Source organism: Aplysia californica, unplaced genomic scaffold, assembly GCF_000002075.1.
Source record: "Aplysia californica isolate F4 #8 unplaced genomic scaffold, AplCal3.0 scaffold00002, whole genome shotgun sequence".
Classification (NCBI taxonomy): domain Eukaryota; kingdom Metazoa; phylum Mollusca; class Gastropoda; order Aplysiida; family Aplysiidae; genus Aplysia; species Aplysia californica.
In genome coordinates this window covers 1538320-1562231 of record NW_004797272.1, presented here as the reverse complement: position 1 = coordinate 1562231, position 23912 = coordinate 1538320, and the positions used below count along the sequence as shown (strand labels likewise).

The 23912-nt window shown below is 38.2% G+C and overlaps 2 protein-coding genes across 2 annotated transcripts in view; one reads left to right on the top strand and one right to left on the bottom strand.

The window, feature by feature from the left end:
• LOC101854538 (tetratricopeptide repeat protein 1) overlaps nucleotides 1–10266 on the top strand; it is a gene marked incomplete at its 5' end in the record, with an annotated part of 25028 nt that extends 14762 nt beyond the window's left edge. The window contains 5 exon segments of the mRNA XM_013088620.2: nucleotides 468–1031; nucleotides 1593–1766; nucleotides 3648–3833; nucleotides 5028–5082; nucleotides 8682–10266. Of these exon segments, the coding sequence (XP_012944074.1) occupies nucleotides 486–1031; nucleotides 1593–1766; nucleotides 3648–3833; nucleotides 5028–5082; nucleotides 8682–8818 (1098 nt within the window). The 3' untranslated portion in view covers nucleotides 8819–10266.
• Nucleotides 10267–14146: 3880 nt separating this feature from the next.
• Nucleotides 14147–23674, bottom strand: LOC101853894 (phosphatidylinositol N-acetylglucosaminyltransferase subunit P). The gene is made up of 4 exons (XM_005088985.3): nucleotides 23217–23674; nucleotides 21346–21418; nucleotides 18140–18258; nucleotides 14147–17265 (listed from the first exon to the last, which is right to left on the bottom strand). The coding sequence occupies exons 1-4, from the start codon at nucleotides 23299–23301 to the stop codon at nucleotides 17141–17143; spliced, it is 402 nt and encodes a 133-aa protein (XP_005089042.1). The 5' UTR covers nucleotides 23302–23674; the 3' UTR covers nucleotides 14147–17140.
• Nucleotides 23675–23912: the final 238 nt, after the last annotated feature.

Here is a 23912-nt window from a genome sequence, read left to right as displayed (position 1 = left end):
GCACTCACTCACTCACTCACTCACTCACTCACTCACTCACTCACTCACTCACTCACTCACTCACTCACTCACTCACTCACTCACTCACTAAGCCACCGACTCACTAAGCCACCCACCCTAAAACCAACCTTTTACTTCCTTTTCTGTCGGAAAACGTGAAACACGTGTGTCAAAACCCTTATTTGGAGTTATGGCCAGAAATTCACTTGAATACACCTTCAAAAAGGCACTGTTTAAATGATGATTAGAAGCCAATATTTTCTTTCCATTCGTCTACAACATTAATCGGAAAATTATGATAAGGAGGATGTATACTGATTTTATGTTTCCTTAGGTAAAACATACGACAACTGGTCTAAAATAGCTTTGATATTGTACTTAATAAGGTGGGTCCTATGGAATTCAGCCTATTTTGTACTTACTTGTCTTGCCTTGTTTTTGTTTTTATGCTTTTTTTTTTTTTCCAGATTAATGCCTTTTGCGCCATGGCTGACAATTCTGAGCAAAATGTTGGACATGGGCAAGAAACCACACTGAATGAAGTGCCAGATCAGCTGGATAGATTATGCAGTTTGAAAGAAGCTGACATAAGTGAAAATAATTCCGCTGTCAACGGTGCAACAACAAAAGAAGATTGTGATGCTGACCCGACTGGTCTTTCTGAGACGAAACCACAAGATTCACTTCTTGGTCAAAAAACTGTTTCCCCTAAGAAAAGCGATTTGGAAACTTCCCCCGCGAAATCGGATAGTAAGTGCACAAATGAAAGTGGTGTTAGCACTAACAGTGATGAGGAGTTTCATTCCGCCGATGAAGGCAGTGATAGTGAAGAAGACTCCCAACCAGTGCCAGTTTGCGATGATGCCCATGAAAATAATGCTGGAGACTTTATTCCTCCCAACATGGATGATGATGATGACGAGTCTGAAGATGGAGATGAAGAGAAGAAAGAACAAAGCGAAACAGAAGTCACAGAAGAATTAGAAGCAAGAAAAAGACTAGAAGAGGCTCTTACTGCAGAAGAAGTGGAGGTAAATTGGTATCAGCCAATGCTGAATGAGACGTTTACATATTCACTTGAAAAACTGGTTATGACAAAGTAATTATTAGAGGCGGATGGTTGGCGGGTGCTCTGGTGTGGTTTGCTCCTTCTTTTTTATCTAACATTTATGGTCCTACCTTATCTCTCCTCCTTTTTTATGTTCGTTATTCTCAAGTAACACCTATAATCTTCTCCACTTATATAGTCTTATCATGTTGCAAGTGTCATATAATACTCTTACTAAAACTAAACTAAGTTATTTTTAAAAAATAATAAAGATTGTTGGATTTAAAAGTTCATTTAAAGCTTGGATCTTCGTTGGCCTTTAAAAAAGAGAGACCTCAGACTGAGTTGTTGGGGAAGAGGTGGGGGGGGGGGGTGTTAGAATGCCATGGGTAAAGTTTGGTTTTGAATTTTAATTGCTTTGAGAGAGAGCCCACTACTGATAACCATGCCATGCTTTTGCTCATTATTAGCAACTACGTCGAAGCATTCAAATAAGTTCGTGACGAAGATTTTCAATTTTATTCTTTTATTGTTCTGTCTACAGGAGAGAAAATGTAACGGCCAGCATCTCAAAGAGGAGGGCAACAACAAGTTCCGCAATGGGGAGTACGATGAAGCAATCGAGTCCTACACAGAGGCTTTGAGTATATGTCCGTTGTCATTTCTTAAGGAGAGGTCCATAATGTTCTCAAATAGGGCAGCCTGTAAAATGAAAAAGGTGAGTCTATAATATAGAAGCAATGGGCTCTTAAAAAATATTGTGAACAGTTTCTGACATTAGAACTGTTTTGAAGTGCGTGTATTGTGTTTTTGCTAGATCCTGATTGGATAAACATTTGTACAGTGGAATCCACTTATAATGAGTCCTGAAAGAACAAGAAGTCTGTTATAAAGACACTATTCTAAAACCCTGTTTTTTCCCTTCTTTATCTTTGTAAAGAAAATACTGGTATAACGCAATCAGACAAACATGTGAGTCGGTTATAGCAGAATATTGCTACTGCTGTGGAGAGCGCATAGGCCATTTATGCATGAAAACCTCGTCAGTTGAGAAACTTGGTGATCAAGCGAAACAAAAAATGGGAGAGCCCACGTGTGCCAACAATAAAGGCCGGTGCGAATGAGTGGGGAGAGTGTGGCATGCACAGACAAGCAGAACGCATCGTGTGATAGTCCTGCCTAGTCTAGATTATCTAGGCCTACCATGCCTCTCTGTTCTTCGATTCGGGGATGGAGAAGTCATAGTGCTGTACTGTGATGAAGGGAGCGAATGTTTGACGTGGACGGTAGTGCTGGGCGGCGAGGTTCCCTATTCTTGCAAGTTAGGAATCGTAGGAATCGACTCCGAACCCAATTACTAACTTTCTAATGATGTGATTTTTTTTTTCGATGGTTACCCGGTTGGCTCCGGACATTTTCGGGATTTAGGATGGCCTTGATTTTGGAACACTTCAAAGCATCTACTTTTATTTTTCAAAAATAAATTCTTAAAAAAAAAAAAAGAGAAGATTTTTAATAATTAAGGTAACTGGTGACCGTTGGTTTACGTAAAAAGGAGTCGACACTTTTCTTCCGTAGAATTAATCGTGGGAACCGGTTCCGGTTTGGATTCTTCGCCCAGCTCTAGTGGACGGGGTGTTTTAGATCTATGTTCTCAGTGTGCGCTAGCAGACGGAATGCACCACAGGGCTGGGTGGGGTGGGGGACAACACAGCGGACGAGTTAGCCTAGTGAACTTTCTTTCTGATTGCCAACGCTGAGCTGTCAACATCGCTAGCGCTAGAGAAAGAAACCTGATTCGACTTTTGATCAAGTAAGACTTAAAGTCATGTTGAACCAAATCATCATCAGGGGAGATTACAAAAAGAAATAAACCGAAAACCAGACTCATAGATAAGGCCAACTTTACTATTTCCCTTGAATTTATTACTGGATCCCTTATAACGAGAATCCTGCTATAAAGGACATTTGGCACCAGTCCCCTCCCTCTCGTTATAACAGGATTCCACTGTATCACAATCACAGGTCTCCCTCAGGTCTTTCATATAAAAACTAAACAAAAAGTTTGTGTTGTGGGAAATTCTAGTCTGTCGCCTTAGTAAACGAACTGGTGACTGCTGGACAAATACTTGAAAGACTTACACAGCATAATTATGTACCTTCTTTTCATTTAGAATAAGCCATCTTACACATCAGCTACGTAAACTGAATTTTGTCTCTTGTTTGTTCTTGAATTTTTGCTTTGAAGGCACCATAGTTTCCACTTTGAACTAAGAATTTCAATAATAGTAATATTAATATTGGTCTGTTGATCCACTGTGATGTTGCTTTCTCTGTTAGAGATCTGTTTTTCCCTTTCATACCAAAGCAAAGGTACTGGTTTAAGCCTTTTGATGAAGTTCAGAAAGGTATTAAGACTCTGATGGTTAAATGGTGTTTATAGATTTTAGTACAGCTATAGAGTCTGTCATCTTTTACTTTTATATAAATGTGGTTCCTTAATGAGTTAACAGTCCGTACCACACGGTTTTAAAAATCACCATTGTACAAGCTCTGAATTTCCTCGTTGTACATTTTTGTTTTCGTTTGTGTGTCCAAGGAATTGTATGATTCGGCTATTGCTGATAGTAGCTCTGCTCTGGAACTGCATCCACACTATCTGAAAGCTTTGTTGCGCAGAGCTGAGCTGTATGAAAAAACAGAAAAACTTGACGAGGCTTTGAAAGACTACCAGCAAGTTTTGGAACTTGATCCTTCTCAACATGCGGCGAGGGCTTCCTGTGTGGTTAGTATCAAATTACAGCTTTTGTTTTACAGCTTATTAGGGGTTTTACTCTCATGTCGTCAGTTTTTTTCTAACAGTTTGGTTCAAATTCTTATAGAATCTATATTCGAGAGGCCAGTGGGACTTGTATGATTACTTAGCGTTAGTTGTGTAGCTGTTAGGCTACTGGACTTGAAATCGTGAGGTTGTGGGTTCAAGGGTTTGAGCTTCAGACCCGACATTGTATTCTTGGGGAAAGGCACTTTACCTGAATTTTCCTTACTTCACCTGGGTGGGAATGGGGACCTGGCCTTAATCAGGGAAAGATTTTGTTAGTTTGTTAATGTTTTAGCGCCTGTAAAATGGCTGCTCACAGTGCATGCTTCTCAGGAAGTTGAGATTTTTAAATATGTATTGTAAAGCTCCTAGAGCTTGCTGTTGAGCATGAATTTGCGCTATATGAATACTATTTGTGAGGCATCGTGGTGAAATCAGGTGCTTGTCAAAATAATAAAATCAAAGAAATCGGCATTTCTTTGGCTAATGGCCAGTTATTTTGTTGTTGTTTTTATTTTAAAAAATTTTTTTTTTTTTTTTTTGGTTGCTCAACGCCTTTTTTACGTCCATTAAAAAACACATTTCTGTGTGGAATTTACTGAAAAACGTTGATTAGAGGTGCAAAAAAATGTAAGTTTTCAGTTTTCCAGGACTCTCCAGCTATGGAATTCATCAAACTCTGGCAGCTATTTCTCTCTATTTTTAACTCTGAAACCAGGCAACCCCCACCTCCTTCAATCGCAAATGTCTCGACTTCTATTTAAGATAGATGGTTAATTTTTTACACTGAAAGCATGACAAATGACCAAGCTTTAAGATAATACCAATAACACAATATGCCCAAATATTGACGAGCGCCTGATTCCACCACGTCCTGACACATTAATTATTATTCTGGAAAGGACTTTATTAAAAACCATACCTTCCAATTAATGTGTCATACTTGTTTCATTTTTTAAATTGCTTTTTCAGTGTTTACCTTACAAAAATCTTAAGAGTTACTGTGTTGAATTTCTTTTCTATGGTGTCTGTGACATTTGTTGCAAGCGTCAAGAGTAATAAGTAGGCCTATTTATGTGCTTTATATTGTTGAAAGTTGCATTTTTAGTCATGTTTTTGCTGTTATCTTATTTCTTTACTCTTTGCTTTCTCTAATAGAAATTGGCAGAGCAAATCAAGGACAGAAATGAAAAGATGAAGGACGAAATGATGGGTAATGTATAGTATGGACATGTTATCTAATACTCTATGGCTCAAGTCAGTTTAAGACTTTAACCTTAGGCTTTAATAGGCAACTTAAATAGATGGATGACAGGAGCACCCAGATATTGAACCAACAACCTTGTTTTGAATAAAATCCTTTTTTTCAGATCTGTAGAAAGCTAGATTTTTGTATTGGATATTTCCATGGGTATGTTGGAGCACTGAGTAGTGCTTGAATGAAGGAAACAAAACACAACTTCCCCTGCAGTGAAACCAAAAAAAGTCAACAACATGAAGAATACTTATTCAGCATAGGCATAACTCTTTGAAGACGCACCCACTTTCCCTCTCTCGATACTCTGTGACACACATTTTTTACTAGGTCACCATTTTTTTTGCAATAAACAGTACAAAAATCACACTTACACCACTAAAAAGTACAATTTCTCTATTTTTCTCTAATACCAATCAATCATACATTCACAATACCAGTCGTTTACCTTGATCAAGGCTGTAAGATCACTCTATAGTTGCCCTCAAAAGAAAATAATTTTTGACAAGATGAGACTTTGGGGTCAGGTAGATCTGCCAACCAGTGGTACAGATTCATCATCACTATCATCTGAACTTTCTTTTTCTAACTTGAAATCTAACTCCTCATCCCTGCCATCATCCATAAAGAACTCGAAGCTTTTTCAGTATCAAACCACGTCGCCTGAAGCTCGCCATTTTGGGTAGAAACTGCGACAATGGGCCCAAAACAAATGCCATGCAAAGCAATCCTAATTCAAAGCAAATAAATGGAATCGGCCTAATAAATAGTAATTATAGGGCTTTGGACGAGCTTTCCAATGATAAAGGGGTTGTCCACTTTTGATCACTAGTTAAGCAAATAAACATATTTAAAATCGTCAGCAGATTATCCGCTGACACAGCGACAATGGTAGGTTCCCCTGTCAGCGGATTATGCGCTGACGCATCTTCAAAGAGTTAAAATGAATTAGAAAAAAAAAATTGTAACTTGGCCTCCCACCATAGACAATTCTCTAAACTGAAGCCATGATGCTCATATGACCTTATGCAGTTGCGAGCGCCGTAAAACCTCTACTAAAACAAACAAAAACTGAAGCCAAGGTCAATTATATTGGAGATGTTCACCTTTTTTTATCAAGGCATTGGGCCCAACGGCACATGCTCAAAGGTTACTGGATTAACAACAACAGTATCAATCTTAAGATTTGCAATTGAGTCGTCAGGAGAGATTTTTTTTAAAAGAATGTACTTACATCCAGTTTTTTTTCTGCAAACTTTTGGAATAAATTAGCAGAACCAGTCTTTTACTCTCTAAGTCTTTAAGTGTACTCATGCATCTCAGTGTCTTTCCGAAGTTTTACTCCGCGTGCTATCAGTCAGGAAGGTATTCTATTTTTCTGAGAGGTTCATTGACAGGTTTGTCTACAGCCCCTCCGATTATAGCCCTAAATATTTGAAATCTGGTGCTTTGGGGCTTCTTTTCGCTGGCACTCAACAAAATCTTGCGTAATAAGGTTTATTTCCTCTTCTTGGTTTTATTTCCCTTTTGCTTATACTTTTTTTTAATGGCCGTTATGGTGATAGGGTAACAGATGTGCACAACCACAGTTCTTTACTGTAATTAGTTACTGGAGAAGAGCACAATGAAAGAGGGTGTTTGGACAGTGCTGTGGTGTTGTTTGCTCTTTCTTTCCTATCAAACATCTATCATCATCCTCTCCTCCTTCTTTTTGTGTGTGGTACTCTTTTAACCCTATCCGAAACCCCTGGGGTCATTTTGTACCCCTGAGGTTGTATTCTCCACGTTTTAGAATACTTCTAGTTCGAAGATCTCTTTGAAATTTTCAGTATTTCTCAAAAATCATTTTGACAGACTGCAATGCAAACGGTACGGATCGGATTAACGAGTAAATTTCCTCTTTGGAAAGTGGTGGCACAGAGTTCCCCTCATGGTATGGATACGATAGTAAAATATGACGTACGGATAAGGTTAAAACCATTAATCTATGGCATGATTATGACCTAATTGTGTCACAAGTGCTGTAAAATGCTTACTAAAAAAACATGATAAACAAGCACAGTGGAATGTAATGGAAGCCTTGTGTGGCAAAAGGATGAAGTCTGCTAGGACACAACTGAAGAGATCCATAAATGAGGGGAAAGGGTGGGAGGCCAGGTACAGTTTGTGTATGCAGCATGCAGTATTCTTTATGACTACATTTCAATTTTGTGGGCAAAGTGTAAGGGGCAGAGGTAATACTACGAGCTGTCAGTCTTACTAGTTGTAGGGGTTTCTTTTCCTCAATTTATGATGGTGTTAGACTGTTTTACCATGCTTAGTATGACTTCTACTAAGTGTAGGTGTGCATCTACTTCCTCGACATTGCATTCATGCAATTTCAGCTGCTCATCTACTCAATAAAGGATGAGGGTAATGAAATAAACAGGAAGGAATCGTTTTAATATTATCCAGTCCTAACTTTTCATAGGAAGCCAGTAAAAGAAGAATTATGTGTGCTTTTTGGCAAAGAAACAACTGCAAGGCATCTGAGTGGGTGGTTGGCGGGTGCTTTGGTGTGGTTTAGTCCTTCTTTCCTATCAAACATCTAGTGTCCTGATCTCTCCTCCTTCTTTTTTGTGTTTGTTACTCTCTTGTAACTCCTGAAATCTTTGGCACTTATATGACCTTATTGTGTTGTAGGTGCCGTAACACTCTTACCAGAACTAAATGGCATCTGATTCATCAAGTAAGATGAAGCTAATAGGTACAAAACGAGCCACTCAGCAGTTTTTCTCTTGCACAGACAGTGAAAAACGATTATTCTTCAGAGTCTAATGTCAATCATAATTTTATTGTTGATAAGGACAACTGTGATTCTTTCCTGTTCTATTGATTGGTGTGACAATTTGAATGGGATTCATGATGGTGTATGACGATGGCATGGCAATGTACAATATATAAAATGCATATATCATATAAAAAATGCATTTATTTCTTAATTCCCTTTGACATTGGTTAGAACAGTGTCTTGGTTTCATCAGCATAGTCGTCCTTGGTCATTGGGCTCGTTGGCTGAAAGCCTAAAGGTAACGTGCTGGTCTCTCCTCTCTTGCAAAAGTATTTTGTATCTGGTGGGTCCTGGGTTAGTGAAAGAGTGGTTAGTGAGTAACTGAAATGTGTTGCAGCCTTGTTTCCAGAGTAGATGGGATTTAGTACATTACCTTAGAAGGGTGAAAATATTGTGAGGCCCCATGTAAAAAGAGTGGGAAGCAGGCCAGACCAGGCAGAATGCCTCTATTCTAAATTCTTGATTAAAAGAGTAGCCTACCTCTCAAAAAGGGCATCCTGAAAGATAGGAAAAATGGCAAGATGTAAAAATCAGTTTTTCTCTTTGGGGGTGAAAGAATTCGACTTCCTGTTAGTCTAGCAGGAGAAAGAAGAACTCCTCATTCTGTGAAGACATGAACACTGTTGTAACCAAATTCCATGATAGGTAGTTTTTTTGTGTCTGTACCAAGTGTCATCTTTCATTTTGTTTTCCTAAAGACGGTATTTTGCTTTCTTCTCATGCGTAGGTAAATTGAAAGACCTCGGCAACTTGGTGCTGCGACCCTTTGGTCTTTCCGTCAACAACTTCCAGATGCAACAAGATCCCAACACTGGTTCATACTCAGTACAGTTTCAACAAAGTCCCCCAAATAATGGATCATGACACTATATTTTTCAACATTATTTTTTAAAATGTTGATTGCAAGATGAATGAATATGCCGATAATTTCTGTGTTTTATGAGTTTGGTCCTGTTCCCGAGGGCAATGTGCAATTTTGTTAATAAAAAAAAGAATAAAAAACCAACACTTGTCAAGGATGCTTTATATAGAGAGATCAACCATTACTCTTCTAAGTAACAAGTGGCTTGTAAAATAAGACCTGACTTGCTGGGGTTAAAAATTTTCTGCCAATAAGTAAACAAAACTTTAATTTTAATTTGATAGGAAATTATTTGTGAACACTAACTATAAAATGAAACATTCTCTTTTCTCTCAAGACTTCCTTACTACACAACACTTTGTTGAAAGTAGATGACTTGCTGCATGAATAACACCAACGAATGCAAAATGTTTTAATTTGGATGTGTAGATATTGTTCAAGGTGGTAATGAGTTTCCCTTTTACTCCAATTTTGAGCTTGTCTTGTTTTGACAAATTGCACTATATTAGTACTTGGTGTTTACTACTATAATTTTCTACTGTGATTTCTGTATTTATTTTTTTAGCCTGTCTTCCTTTCTTCCTTTGGTTGACTTTTGACTGCTCAATGAGGAGACAAAAATCACTTGCTTACAGTCATTATGATCGATTGATTATGTTCATATTTACCATCTTTTCATCTCTCTCATCTATGATTTTGTGTTAGATTTAGTTTCCCCGCTTGTTTTGGAATATGCCAAAACTGTCATAGATCATTTTCTTCTTTGTGACCTGATCGATAACAATAGCTTTTTTGCCAGACTTTTTTCCATGGTAGTGATAGGAAATTTTTGTAAACATGTTCCATTTGTTCAAGATTATGGGGGGGGGGGGGTGCTATTTATAAAAAATGTATCTCTACTATTGCCGGTGTCTCATTTTTTAAAAAAGAGAACCCATTCAAATTTGTTTAGCACAGGCACCATGCTTTTTCTACTGCTATGTTTTCAGGGATCAAATTTTCATTTCTTGTGGAGTCTCGTTCTGTTTAGATTTTTCTACCATAATCTGGAAAATGTTTCCAATGAGTGCCAGGACAGATGGCGGTCTTGTAACTTTTAAAAAAGTTGTGCTAGCATTTTTTTTTTCTTTCATTTTGTTGTGGAAAATTGTTTATATTGAAAATTTGTTAGTCGCCACATTTCACTCCAAAATAAAATTTTCTGGCAATAAAACTTGTACATAAGTTTCAAGAGGTTTTGCAAGAAATCTGGAATAGTTTGTGGAAATATTTGAAATTATTTTCAAATAAGTTGCTTACATTAATCATTCATTAAGTTTTTGTACAAACGCCTTCCAAGTACTGTTTTAAAGAGTATTTGATGATTTCATTTATTTGAACTTGAAAGGTGTTTTTTTTATAATTCGTGTAAACGTTTCTTCAGATCGATTAAAGAGAGAACTTGCCACAATTTTGTTTTTGCTAGCGTTTTGGTCTGTCATATTTCAGACACTAATGCATGTTTATATATATTTGATGTTCAAGCAGTAGTTGCATTCTTCTGGTCTTGGTTAAATTTACTTCCACGTCAACAGTATGACTGCTTTTAACACTCTTGCTCAAACTTTACAGTTTTAAAATGATAGTTTCATCTAGCAGATATCAATTTTCTCTTTAGCAGATTAACATTAGCATTTGCCATTGTATGTACTTTTCCTTGGAGATGGTGTAAGACACTTGACCACTGCGCAGAGGGCCTAGGTGTAAATCCCCTACAGGGGCACATTTGAACTTTGTAGCTCTTTCAGTCCTGTCAGAGACCAAATTTACAGCGCTGTGGCAGATACTTACAGTTTGGAGCATTTTTAGTAGATTGATCTTTGTAATGCTTCAATTTCAAAGCATAAAAAAATAGCACATTTATTTCACAAGACCCTTTTGTTGCACTCGGGTACGTTATATGTAATTTCTGTATGGCTATCACATTTTAGCTACCGGTACCTAATTTGTACAGCATGTGGGGGTAAAACGCACAGGGTAACACGTGTATTTGCATGTACACAGTGACCGACATTTATGTGGCATTATAGTAGTGAAATGAGGCGCTCATCAAAATTTATATAATGAAAAAAAGAAACCACGTTTTCCCCCTGCTGTCCAATTTTTGATGGATTTTTTTTCTGAGCTCCTTTCTCTGTCTTAAAATTATGCTGTGTGGATTTTACGGGAGAATGACCCACGGCACAAAAAAATGTGAATTTGCAGTTTCCAAGGACTCTCAAGCTTTGAAAGTCGCCACTTTGATGACCATTTTTTAAAAACTATTTTCTTCCTCTGACAGTAGGCGACCCCCACCTCCTGTAATAAAAATAATATGACTGCTGTTCAAGATAGATGGATATTCTTATCATCTAAAGCAAGAAAAATTAACTGGCTTTAAGTTTCTTCAAGTTCAAGATGATACCAATAACTCTGTATTGTTTCCAAAACTTGTCGAGCACCTGATTCCAGTGCATCACTACACATTGTATTAGGCCTAGCTTGTCGTTTGTTGCAATTCAACACGCCTTATCCTAACCCTTTCAATACAACACATTGTGTATTCACTGGTACATCAAGATGTGGAAAACAGTAAATTCCATGATGTACCAGGTACATAAGAAGGGCATTAAAGGGGTTACGGTAAAGGACATCATGCTCTTCATCTCCTTCCCCCAACTGGGCTGCAAGGTTACATTTGTTACAATCCGACCTAGTGAACTACAGCAGAAGGTGGAACCCCCTCAAAAAGAAAACTGACACTAGTGACACACATGAGCGTCTATGCTCACCTATGTGCTTTATTGTATCTCCTGTGCCTTCTTTCCTATTCAGTCCTTATAAATGCCAGGGCCAAGAGCTCCACCTTCAAAATACCTTGAATATTTGTCTTCCAAGGCTGCTAACTTGTACAAGAACAAACAAACCACGCTCAATACAACAAGACATATGAAGACAGAGCCTAAGGTCTTTTATGAGGCCACTACGTTGAGGAAGGGAAGAATATTTCAGGAAAAAAGAAAAATTCAAACTTCTATTGGGGTTCGAACCCACCCTTTCATTTGTTGTCAAAATGCCTTAGAAGGAATGGAGCCACAGTGACCCAATCACTAGGACAATGGCCAAGTCACTATGTTCACCTTCAAGTGCAGTTTGCCACTGTACAATGACCACTTATGAAAATGTTGGACATATGGGTCTTTGTTGTAATTTTAAACGGCAACATGTAGCCTACATAATGTCATAAGAAGTGAATGAGTCGCCAATTTTTTCTCAATCTGTGTTGGGTAACTGAGAGAATGCCAAGCACAAGGATGCACAAGTAGTCTCTAAAATCAAAACGCTCGCTGAACCTCTTACAAACACAGAACACTTAGTCCTGCCTTACACATTTAACCCCATATGTGACTGTGAGGCATCATGGTGAAATCAGATGCTCGTCAAAATAAGAAAATCGGAAAAAACGCTTTTACCGCAAGTTCAGACTTTTTTATCTAAATTTTATATTATGGCTCAACCCCTTTTAATTTCATGTCCATATATAAAAACACATTTCCAAGTGAATTATATTGAAAAGCATTGATTAATGACACAAAATATGTCACTTTTCCGTTTTCAAGGACTCTTTAGCTATTGTGAGTTACCAAACTTTGACGGCCATTTTCTTGTTTATTTCACCACTGAAACCAGGCGACCTTACCACCTTAAATCACAAATATTTTGAATTCTATTCAAGATAGATGAATAATTATTTGATTGGAAGCAAGGCAAATAAATCGGCTTTCAAGTGATACCAATAACTCCACATGCCCAAGAATTGACGAGCGCCTGATTTCACCACGATGACTCACAAAGATTTCTATATATTGATTTACCAGCAGATTCAAAGATATCTGACACAAGTACCTCACGGTCTAAATGTTCAAAAACTTTGTCATAGAGACGTGGATGTGCAAGCAACTTTTACAAAATCAACAATGCCCACCCAGACTTATTTGAGTTGAATTCTCTCAACCATGCTTTTAAAAGATGCATGTCCATTATTACATTTCCCATTCTCACAAGAAAGCAAACTCTGCTAGATCTAGGAATTCCCAGCATTGAACCGAAATCTTCCTGCCACAGTGACAATGTCATTACTTATCAAAACTGGACAGGTCAGCGTTTTGGGAAAGGAGAAAGGAGTCTAATTTCACAGCAGCTTGTCATCTTACAAAATTCAAGTTTTCTTTTCTCCCGGAAAATACACCACTGTACGGATATCATTTATTTAAGTCTTGGAACAGCATAAAGCCTGGGCCACAAGAAGTACATACGAATGTATACAGTCCATGCCGGCTTTAAGCACGGTCGTTGGTAGAAAGTTAAAGCGTGCTCAAAGCCGAAGCGTGCTTGAGTGCGAAGTAGACATAATGCAGAGATTTTCATGTAGAAAATTTCCCGTGCTATTTCCCTTTGTTTGTAAGTAGGCCTATGGCGGTCCCGCAAAAGTGTGCACTGTTATTTAGACACCCGCCATGGTAGTTTTTGTTCGCTTGTTTGTTTTTGTTTTGTGGTCAAATGGAAATTATGAAAACTTAATTTAGACGTCTAGTCACGATACAGCACACTAGGCCTACACACTGCCTGTGCGTACCACCGCCTTCATCCCTCCTCGCGCGTGATACACAATCAGGATTAATCATTAATTAATGGATAGCGAGGGTTAAAGGTGAAATCGCAGCCAGCCTCCCTTTTTCGTCTCCCCGACTCTCTTTGTATTTTTTTTGGTTGTGTTTAGCTTTGCCCTAGGTCTAGGCTAGATCCTATGTCCGCGCGCGCGACTGTGTGCATCTGCCTTCCTCTTCCCCTGCGTGTGAGTGTGTGTCCATCACTTGCGTTCTTTGTGTGTTCTCTTGACACACTCCGCTGCTGCGGTGTAGACTGTTCGAACTTCGATGGGTCATCATGAAAATATTGACTGTCTTGTAAATGAAGCGTGCTTGAAGCCGAAGTTACCGTGCTTAAAGGCGTGTAATTTATATACCAAAAATTCTGTAAGAGCCGTTTAGCGTGCTTGAGTCCAAAACGTGCTTAAAGCCGGCACGAACTGTATATATATTATTGTAATACAAGTTAAGAAGACATACATGCTCACAAAACTACAGTGCCTACAGTTCCCAGTCAAATTTGCCAGTTTGACAAAACAAAAATCACACATCAAGAAGTACTCCATCATAAGTACACAACTGCACACAGGTACATGGGGATTTTTTTCCGAGTCATATTCAACCAAAAGGAACAAACAAATAAAAAAATCCACTGCATTAGAATATATTGTAATACAAACTTTATTGACCCTCCATGCCAAGAGAAGAAACTGTCGGAGAGCTTTCATCAGGATGCAAGCAAAATATGATTTTATTTTAATTAACAAGCAGCATTTATACAAATACAAAATCAAACCCACAACTCACTCTCTCTCTCTCTCTCTCTCTCTCTCTCTCTCGCTCTCTCTCTCTCTCTCTCTCTCTCTCTCTCTCTCCCTCTCTCTCTCCCTCTCTGTCTCCCTCTCTCTCCCTCTCTCTCACACACACACACACACAAACAAACAGACTCCCTCTCTCTTATTGTTCTTAGATGCAGTCACTTTCTGGGCTCTAAAAAATCTTGCCTGCATGAATAGGAGGGCATGACAAACCCTAAAAATCAAAGTCTCTTCTTTAGCATCAATGTCCCATTTTGTTCTGATAAAAATCAGTGATGAGAACTAGTTTGCATGACAGCAATGATAGAGGTTAAAAAGGAAACTAGTGCCAGCTGACGGATTTTAGATTCCCAAAACTTTCTCATTTATTAAAAGGATTTATTTCATTTCCTCTAACTAACTAATACAAATTGCAATCAGAGTAGGCAGTTTTTGGTCCCATAAACGAATTCCGATGTTCTAAGGAATCAACCTTTTCATAAACCAGCACAATCCTCATAATGAAAATAACATAACAAGGAGTGTAGGTAACAAAAAAAAAGCAAGTAGATCTATGTCTCTTCTCAGAACATTTTTGATTTTGAAGTTAATGCTCTCTTTTTCCACCCTGACACTGATAACAGAAGTCAATTTTCGTGAAATGAGACAATAATCCACTTGAATACAGGAAGTCAAAATTTGTGTGTGTGCCTGTCGTTGTTATGTTAGTGATCCAGCGTGTGCGTGCCTGTCAAACCCCCCAAATGTCAGAAGACAAAGTTTAATTTTAGAGCTGAATATATCATATGAAGAACCATAGGAGTATGCCTACTGGGTACCAAATGTGAATCTTGTAAAAATCGAAAATGCTTATATTTTCAAATTGTATGTAGGAAGGATGAATCCAATTAAACTAAATATTTTCTGAAAAATTAATATTAAAGGCCTTTATACATTCATATATATAGAGATATATAATATACATTGTATATAAAATCCAAGCTTTGACATATATTTTCTTTTTTGTCTATCTTCATACATGGCCTCACAAAATCTATCATTCCATAACAACTCATCTAGATGATTGAAAAATTGTTTAGATACCAGAATTGTTTGATCTATCAGGAGCCACTGCTATCTCACTTTTCATCATCAGAGACTTGGGTTGTTATTTGCAGGCACACGTTTTTAACTGAGAATGAAATTGCAATGTCAAATTTGGTAAACATTATGAGTGAAGAGGGCATTTTTGGCATGCATGTGTAAGTGTAAGTAAGCCAATCAAAAAAATCCCTTTCCAAGTTATACGTTGAAAATCTACTGAACATCTTCATCTACATTTATTTGAGAAGAGTAAAATACCAGTAGCATTTCTTTACAGGCTTGCTTCAGGACCTTGTAAAATGGTAAGCAATGTCTTGCTAGATTACTTTTGGTTAATAATTTGTTCAAAATCATATTTCCTGCTTTTCGTGTGCACTGGTAGACAATCTTGTGCAAGTTCCTAGCATAACTGTCTTGAAATGACTTACCTAATTCAATTCAGAGGTTTCAGAGACATAGGGCAACACACAAGTCATGTTTGATTTCCTTGAGTTTAGCCAACACTCAATCTAGCAACTAATCGGCTGCAGAGGCGAAATTTACTGCAGGTGGGCATTAAAACAAGGCCTGACTGTGAATCAGTGTGAAATGTGCTTTCTTCTTAGTCACCTATGGATGAGTTGATGTCGTCGGGGGAGTGAAAAAAAGATCAACTGCTCCAAAGTTCAAGTCAGCCATCAGGACCACAAAATCAAGGGACATAAAATCTTTTACCCTGTTTATTTTAATGTTAGTATTGTGGTAAAAAATGGCAGTGAAAGAAAAGGTTACAGAGCAATATTTATTCACTTGAATAATCATTGCGTGCTCACACGTATGTATGATGCAAGCATTCACTGGTGGTAAAACTAACAATACGCGTGTACTAACATAAATGATAATGTATCTCTGCGAAAAACTTACCGTCACGGCAGCTGATTACATTGTATTCCCGAGTACGGTAAAACTTTGACTCTTTGCCATGTCTTTTATTCTCACATTGTACAAAGTACGTTGTTACTTAACTTTAGATCACTGAAATTATTTGAAATCTATAGCGAAAAGAACATTTTACATTGGTACGTTTTAGACACAAAGGTTTTACAAATTAAGATTTCAAACTTGGACTCCAGATTTCAGAAAGTGAACATTACACTAAGTTCACTAAGTAACGTCGTGAGTATGTTTTCAGCTCAGTATGCCATAAGTTTAACAGAGGTTGTACTGTTCTACTCACTGTCTTGCGATGCACCATACCCTTCGGCCTCGAGAAGCAACATCAACAACGTGGTTATTGCCTCATGACACACACCCACAGTCGCGCTCCCCTCATCGTTTCATTGAGTTACTTCCATCATCAATGCACGTTGGTCGGCTCTACATTGGCCTAATTGTATTTCTAAATTAAGTATCACGTTTGTCAAAGCCTCTGTGAAATATCTGATGACAAACCACATGCAAAAAGAATCTTAAAAATCAATACAACCGTTGTGTACTTGCAGCCAAGGGTAAAAAAGCACTTCAACTCAAGCATTTTTACTTTTGTATTGAACTCAACAGAACCGTTTGACTTAAACAAAAATGTAAAAAAGGAAGAGATGCTGGGATCCCCTGAGAAAAAGATCAACTGAACCGAAGATCAACTCAAACGAGTTCAACACAAGTGGAGTCGACAGTATAATGAAGAACAGCCTGTGAGCCGTGGATGGTGAAACAATGAAGAAAAACACAATTGATTTTGTTAATTTGTAATAATGTCTCTAAAATAATATCCTAGTCAGGAGCATGTGGCATCAGTGCTGTAGAGAATCCTGTTGACAGTTGATATATCAAGGTCTCGAAGTGGAGGCAAGGCATTTGGTTGGAGTTCAACATGACTGTCATAGATGATAGCTTTACTGTCTGAAAGATATAGATAAAAAAACATGAAATACAAGGAAGACCTAGGAGTTCTTATATTGTGAAAGAATCATTCTTAATTTTTAAATTTCTTAAGCCGAGAATGTATCTGAGCATTATAAGGTCTGCTGGGATAATAATAATATAGTGTAAAGCAAATAGAGCTTACTGTCGAGCGAGGGTATGCTGCGCTACTCAAATGCTATTTATTACTATTATTACTACGTTTGTACAGCATAGGGAATGCTGCCTCTAGTAAATCTGATCTGGAGACTCTGTCGACTTTACGCCCCTTCCTGTACACACAAAATGTCCCATTATTTTGACAGGCGTTCGTCAATTTATGGGCATATTGACAGCTTAGTAAACACTGTTAGACTCTACTCTACATCACTTTTCAAAATGGCGTACGGTGGAGTCTCACACTATTGTTTCGCTTTCGATGAAAAAAAAAATACTCATCTTTCTTAAACAGAAGCCAAGACATTTGAGATTGAAGGAGGTGGGGTCACCTTATGTCAGAGGTAAAATTAGCAAGAAAACGGCCACCAAAGTTTGGGGAATTCCAAAGGCTGAGTGTCCTTAAAAACTGCAAATTTACATTTTTTGCACCTTTGATGAACATTTTGCTGTAAAATCAACACAGAAATGTGTCTTTATAAGAACAAAAAAGGTGTTGAGCTAAAATAAAAATTGAAAATTTTAAAATGAAATAAAACAAAATAAAACTGATAAAATTGGCCTAATGGGCAGAAAAACTTTTGCTTTCTAGGATTTCATTGTTTTGACAAGCCCTTAATTTCACCACAATTCCACACATATGTTCTGTAGTCTACTCAGGGATGAGAGAAAGAAAATAACTTTAATCATAACTAACCTGTTATTGTCCTACCATCTGTTATAGGTGCAGTTTTCAAGAATATCAGCCCTGTGTATGCAATGAAAGCTAAAATCACTGCCACGCAGAAATATGTTGGAACAGCAACAGCCCAATACCTGCAAGAAAAAAAAAAAGACATTATATTCAGAGCATTACAAAAGCTTACTGAGTTTTTTAGAGGTTTTGTCTTTTTCATTTTGAATTCATTCTTTCTGTCTGCCACCTCCATTTTAAACAACCCCCATTTTTCTAGATCACATCAATCTTTGTGTATACAGTGGAACTCGGATTCTACGAGAACTCAGATTCAACGAAAGGAGATAGATTCCCCGTTTTTTTATCCTTCTTTAAAATCAATAAAAATAACCCAGATTCAACAAACACTTAAATCGGCAAGCTCACATTCAACGAGGTCGCTTCCAGGGTGCCATTCATCACAGTAGCATTCTGCTTCCTTCACCACATAAAAAAGAATGACGAACAGCACTTGTTGTACTGATCATGTATGGCCAATAAACGGGCCCAGGACTTAGTTTTCGGTTTCCTACAAAGTTGATGCATCAGGATAATTACGCTCAAGTAGTCCAGGGATGGGAATTTTGGAAATATCAAGATCTCCTGTCCAAAGGGTTGACTTGTACGTTATTTTGCTGTACAAGGTAGGCCCTATTCATCTTTCCATGTATTTTGACACCCCCCGGGTGGGGCTACTGACCGAAGTGTCTTTAGGCCATTCCCATTCGTCATTCTTTTTCATGCGGTTAAAGAAGCAGGATGCTACTGTGACGAATGGCACTCATTGTGCCTTGCAAAGTGTGATGACCATAGGGACTATCGTAAATTCGTTATAATTTGTAGTCGCTGTACTGTTTTTATTACTAGACATGCTTCATAAAACTAATTGCAGATTCAGATTCAGCAATACTTTTCCTTACAAAGAATCTCCATTTTTAGAGACGGCTTGTTGTATAAAATTTACAAACCGGATCTAATTATAGACCATTAAATCAAGCGCCATCGTTCATCCCTGGGTACCCAAACTTGTGCCTGGTGAGGCACAAAGTGTCCCATTGTCACAAAGGGGCTAACAGGTCTCAAAGATTAAGAATAAAGAAAAATATGTCCTGAGACGCCTAATCAGCTTTATAAATGGTTTGAAAGGGTTAACAAATGTGCCAAACCTCATAACTTTCAATGATGATATTGATCTCACACTAAACGAGTTATGATTAATCTGACATGAGCGGATAGTGAGCCTTAATTTAAAAAAGCTTACTCCACAGAGTTCACAGTACAGTCAAACATTGTTATTTATGCAAACCTTGGGACAAGCATGAAGTTGGGGGTATAGCAGAAGCTGGCAGTTTAATGGGGTTAATGCTGTCCTCTGTTAAATAGCCCTGCCTGCCCAACGTCGGGGAAATGATTCTGCAATGGTTCTAGATTAAGGGCAATATTAAAAAGAGTTATTCCCTTTGGAGTAGATCAGAATAGAAGGAAATGTACTAGAAGACGTCAAATCCTTCTGCTATCTTAGGCGTATAATGGACAGAGAGGAAAAAACAGGTGATGAAATAAAGTCCCGCATCGGAAAGGAACGGACTCCTTTCACATCTTTGTTTAGTATTTGGAGGACCAGGGATACCTCACTTTGAACAAAGTACAAAGCTGAGGGTTTTCAACTCATGTGAAATCAGTCTTGTTGCATGGATGTGAGACATGGAACTTATCTCAGACTTGCATAAAGAGGATCCAGGTTTTCTTGAATAAGTGTCTATGGAAGTTACTGAGGATCAGATGGACAGACAGGGTCACCAACGAGGAAGTGTTAAGGATAACAAGAGAGCCTAGTCAGAGATGAGATGGGAAGAAGGCTCTTTAAGTTTAGTTTTAGTAGTGGTTTTACGACGCTTGCAACTGCATAAAAGGTCATATGAGCATCAATGGGTGGATGTCGATAGAGAAGTCCTTACAGAGAATAAGGATAACTCTGCTCACCTCTCTGGCTTCAACAGCACAAAGTCTGCTTTGACTATCAAGTCACCCCGGAAATACCGGTAGGAAAGAAAAAACAGCACTTCCCTGTTGTAGTTCAGGCACAGTTATGAACATGACATTGAGTAATCAGCCCAATTTCAATTACAGAACTTTATAACTGTGCATAAGAACGTGGTTAATGTTCATTGTACCCCCTTTGGATATGGCCTAAAGCCACTTCAGTCAGTAGCACCTCCGCGGGGGGTAGGAAGAGGGCATTGGCGGTGGATTGGACATACTCTCAGGAAGTCAAGCAGATGCATTATAACAAGGAAAGTGTTGGATTGGAGAAGATCACAGTGCAGACCACGTGGAACCTGAACAAGAGTTTTAAAAAATCGATGTACAGAAAAGTGGGAAGACATGGAATAATATCAATAGACTAGCCCAGGATAGGGAAAAGTGGAAAGTGTTTGTCCGTGGCGTATACCCTGACCTAGGGTGAGAAAGGCAATGATGATGATTTCCCTTTGGTCAAAATTTGATGACATGGCCTTCAGCCTTCCTGCATGTGATGATTTTGTTGTTCACAGTCAGGTGTTGGAGAAACGGAGATTATAACAGCAGAACTGCCAAGTGGGTGTCGTCGCGGTGTTGTGTGTACCTCTGATGGCCAGTTCACAGGTGAAGTTACCGGGAAAATTTTATATAGTTTAGTAGGGACCATACAACTCAGGCTGTTGAAAGATGGCGAGAAGACCATTTGTTTTTTTTTGGCTTTTTAAAATGGGCAAAAAAAAATGTTTTATTGGGTTTCCTTTTAGTGCATTGGCAAAAACTGGCAGTAAGTGGGGATGGCAGTATAATTGGGAGAGGGAGGGGGTGGCAGTATAACAGTAACAGGGTTTGACTGTACCAATCATGTATTTGATACCAGACAGCCACATATAAAAAATTTGCATCTTAAGAAAAACTAATCCAAGATATAATGAGAACTCCAATTCAAATAGGTTACAAAATTGAAAACAAAAAAATAAAAATATGTGTATGGTACTTACATAAATACTCTAATACTGCTGCAGTTTGTAAACTATCTGCAGACAGTATATAGAGATGAGATTTTTGTATTAATACAATTCCCAAACTTGATGTTATTTACTATTTTTTAAAAACACCAAAACGTTAAAACTTTCATCATACAAAAGAATCAGTAGATAGATACTTACTTTTGGGGCCAATATGTCAGTCCCACAGAATGAAGCCAGGCATCAGGAACATAGGCCCACACAATGTAGACAACTAAAAGTGAGGGGGGTGGGAACATGTAAAAAATTCCATTTATTCACAGCGGATGAGCCTGCTAATCCCTACCTCCAAATCTTAGACTTCCTGCCACATGTATGTATAATATATACATGTACATAATATACTTCTTCACCTCCAAACTGAATTTCCGTATTTACTACTACATTTTAGGTGGACTGGGGTTTCTACCTGATCATATTTCAGTCACAACACAACAGCTTTATCTCCCTGGTTTTTTACTTCGACAGTCTTGATAAAAAATTGCCTCTTTATAAAGGGTTACTTCTTTGGACTTTTGGAATTTCTCTGAAATGTTTGGTTACTTTGCATATAGGGTAAGCAAATTCAATTCATTCATTGTAAATACAGTCCCGCACAGATAACATGTACACGAAATACTCGAAATTACTGACTGCCCATACAATTTGCCGACAGTCAGACTACATAGGTAAATATAGTAGAAAAAGGCGTATATAGCAGGAGGAGAAAGTTGTTGTTCTTGTTGGGGATTTTGGGTCCATCACATACATCAAAAGAGCGAATCCCTTGAAGAGTTCCACCATCTCTATCCACAACTTGTCCAAGACAGTGAAAAAGTTCATTAAATATTTCCAAATGAAACCAAGTTTGTTCAAAGATTTGCAACCTCTTTACATGAAAAAAATTCTATTTTTATCAATTATATGGACATTGGGGGGGGATCTCGTGGTCTGAAGGTTACTTTGTTCGCCTCTCATTCCATAGGTCCGAGGTTCGAAACCAGTCAGCGATGGAAAATTTTCTTGATTTTCTCCTTTCACCTCCTTTCCTGCCCTCAAACTAGGTTTAATCATCTGCTTACATCTTGGCAAGCGCCATAAAACACCAAAACAAAAAAAGACACGTGGCAGGAATTAAAAGGGAAAGAATTTATAGAGGCAAAGACTACAAAAATTACGGTACCCCCTTTCGCCCGGCAGACAGCATAGAACATATGGTCCAGTCTGGGAGCTCTGGCATAGGTGTGGGCGTGTTGCCGTTTCTTATTTATAATTATACACCTCTGTCGTCACTGTTATGCCGGTATTCACCTTTTGCATCAGAAAACGATCCATTCTGACTGTCCTGCCCGATGCCCGTGTGGGTCTACCCAGGTGGCCTTCATGGCAGGTTTGACTGTAGGCCTACTTTAGATCTTTTTTTTTTTTCCACATTGTTTTTTTTATTATAGTTCGACCTAATAGTAATATATGTGTATTTCACTGTCTTTTCCTCTTCAGTCTATGTTTCCTTTATTAATCTGAACGACCACAACGTTTTGTCACAGCAAGCCCCACCCACTTTACAACCCATCAGACATCACTGACACTAACAAAACCCTTCCGAACCCAAGAATGTGAATGAAACATCCCAGATTAGAAGATTGCCACCTACTCTCATGCAAATCATCATGAACAACATACAGGACATCATGCTGAAATTTAACATCTCACCCCCCCCCCAAATATTTTTTAAAAATAGTAAGAATTTAAATTAATGAAAGTAAGTAAAAGTAGGCCTACCATTTCAGAAGGGTGGGGGGCTGGCCTATACTATGCAAAAACCGGGAGGACTTCCATAACGAGCGACCACTATGATGAGACAGAGTAATAGAGGCCAGTAATAGAGGGCTACTAGGGGTAGGGTAAGGGTTGCAGTAGGGTGTGTGTTAGAAGGGCTCTTCGAACTATGCTTGTTGGGGTGGTCGCTCCTTACGCAAGTCCTTCCTAAAAAAAACCCATCATAAAGGAATTCCCTCAGTTTCAGTTCTCACCAAATCCAACAAATGAGGCCAGATAGAAGACGAAGCCATACACTGCACGCTCTGGGGTTGGTGATGGAGAGTGCTCTTGGGCCATTGAATTTGAATTGGTTGTTGTGCTGCACACAGAGTCGACTCTAGTTTTTATTAGCTCTAGACTACTAGAGTAGAGACACTGTGTATCATGTACACACTCACAGAAAAAGACTTGATTAGAATCTAATAGTAATAGATCTAAATCTAGATCTAGAATCTAGATCTAGATCTCTAGAAGATATCCCACACATATTATGGGTCACACTGTGCACAAGAACCTAGGATCAGGGCTACCGGTAACCAGAAGTGTAATTTACAATAGCCTACAGAAAAAGTTCAATTTTTATAAAAACAATTTGAAAGTGAAACTTGGGTCTTCTCGTTATGTTATCAAAACTCATTTAAATTTGAATCGTTGCAAGTTGCTAGGCCCTATAAGATCGGCAAGTTTATGTTTTTTAAATAAATCTGAATAGAACTCCGTTCTTATGAAATGTCGACAGGGCTTCTGTGTTTGCTTTGAGTGGATAATCTTTGGATTCCATTTTAGGCCTACACTGCTGCCTACATCTCAAGGAGGTTATAAAATATTCCAAAGTCCTTGATGTGCCTGAATCATAATTCTCTATGACCCCAACTTTAACATGCTTTATGCAATATTCCTTTATTTAA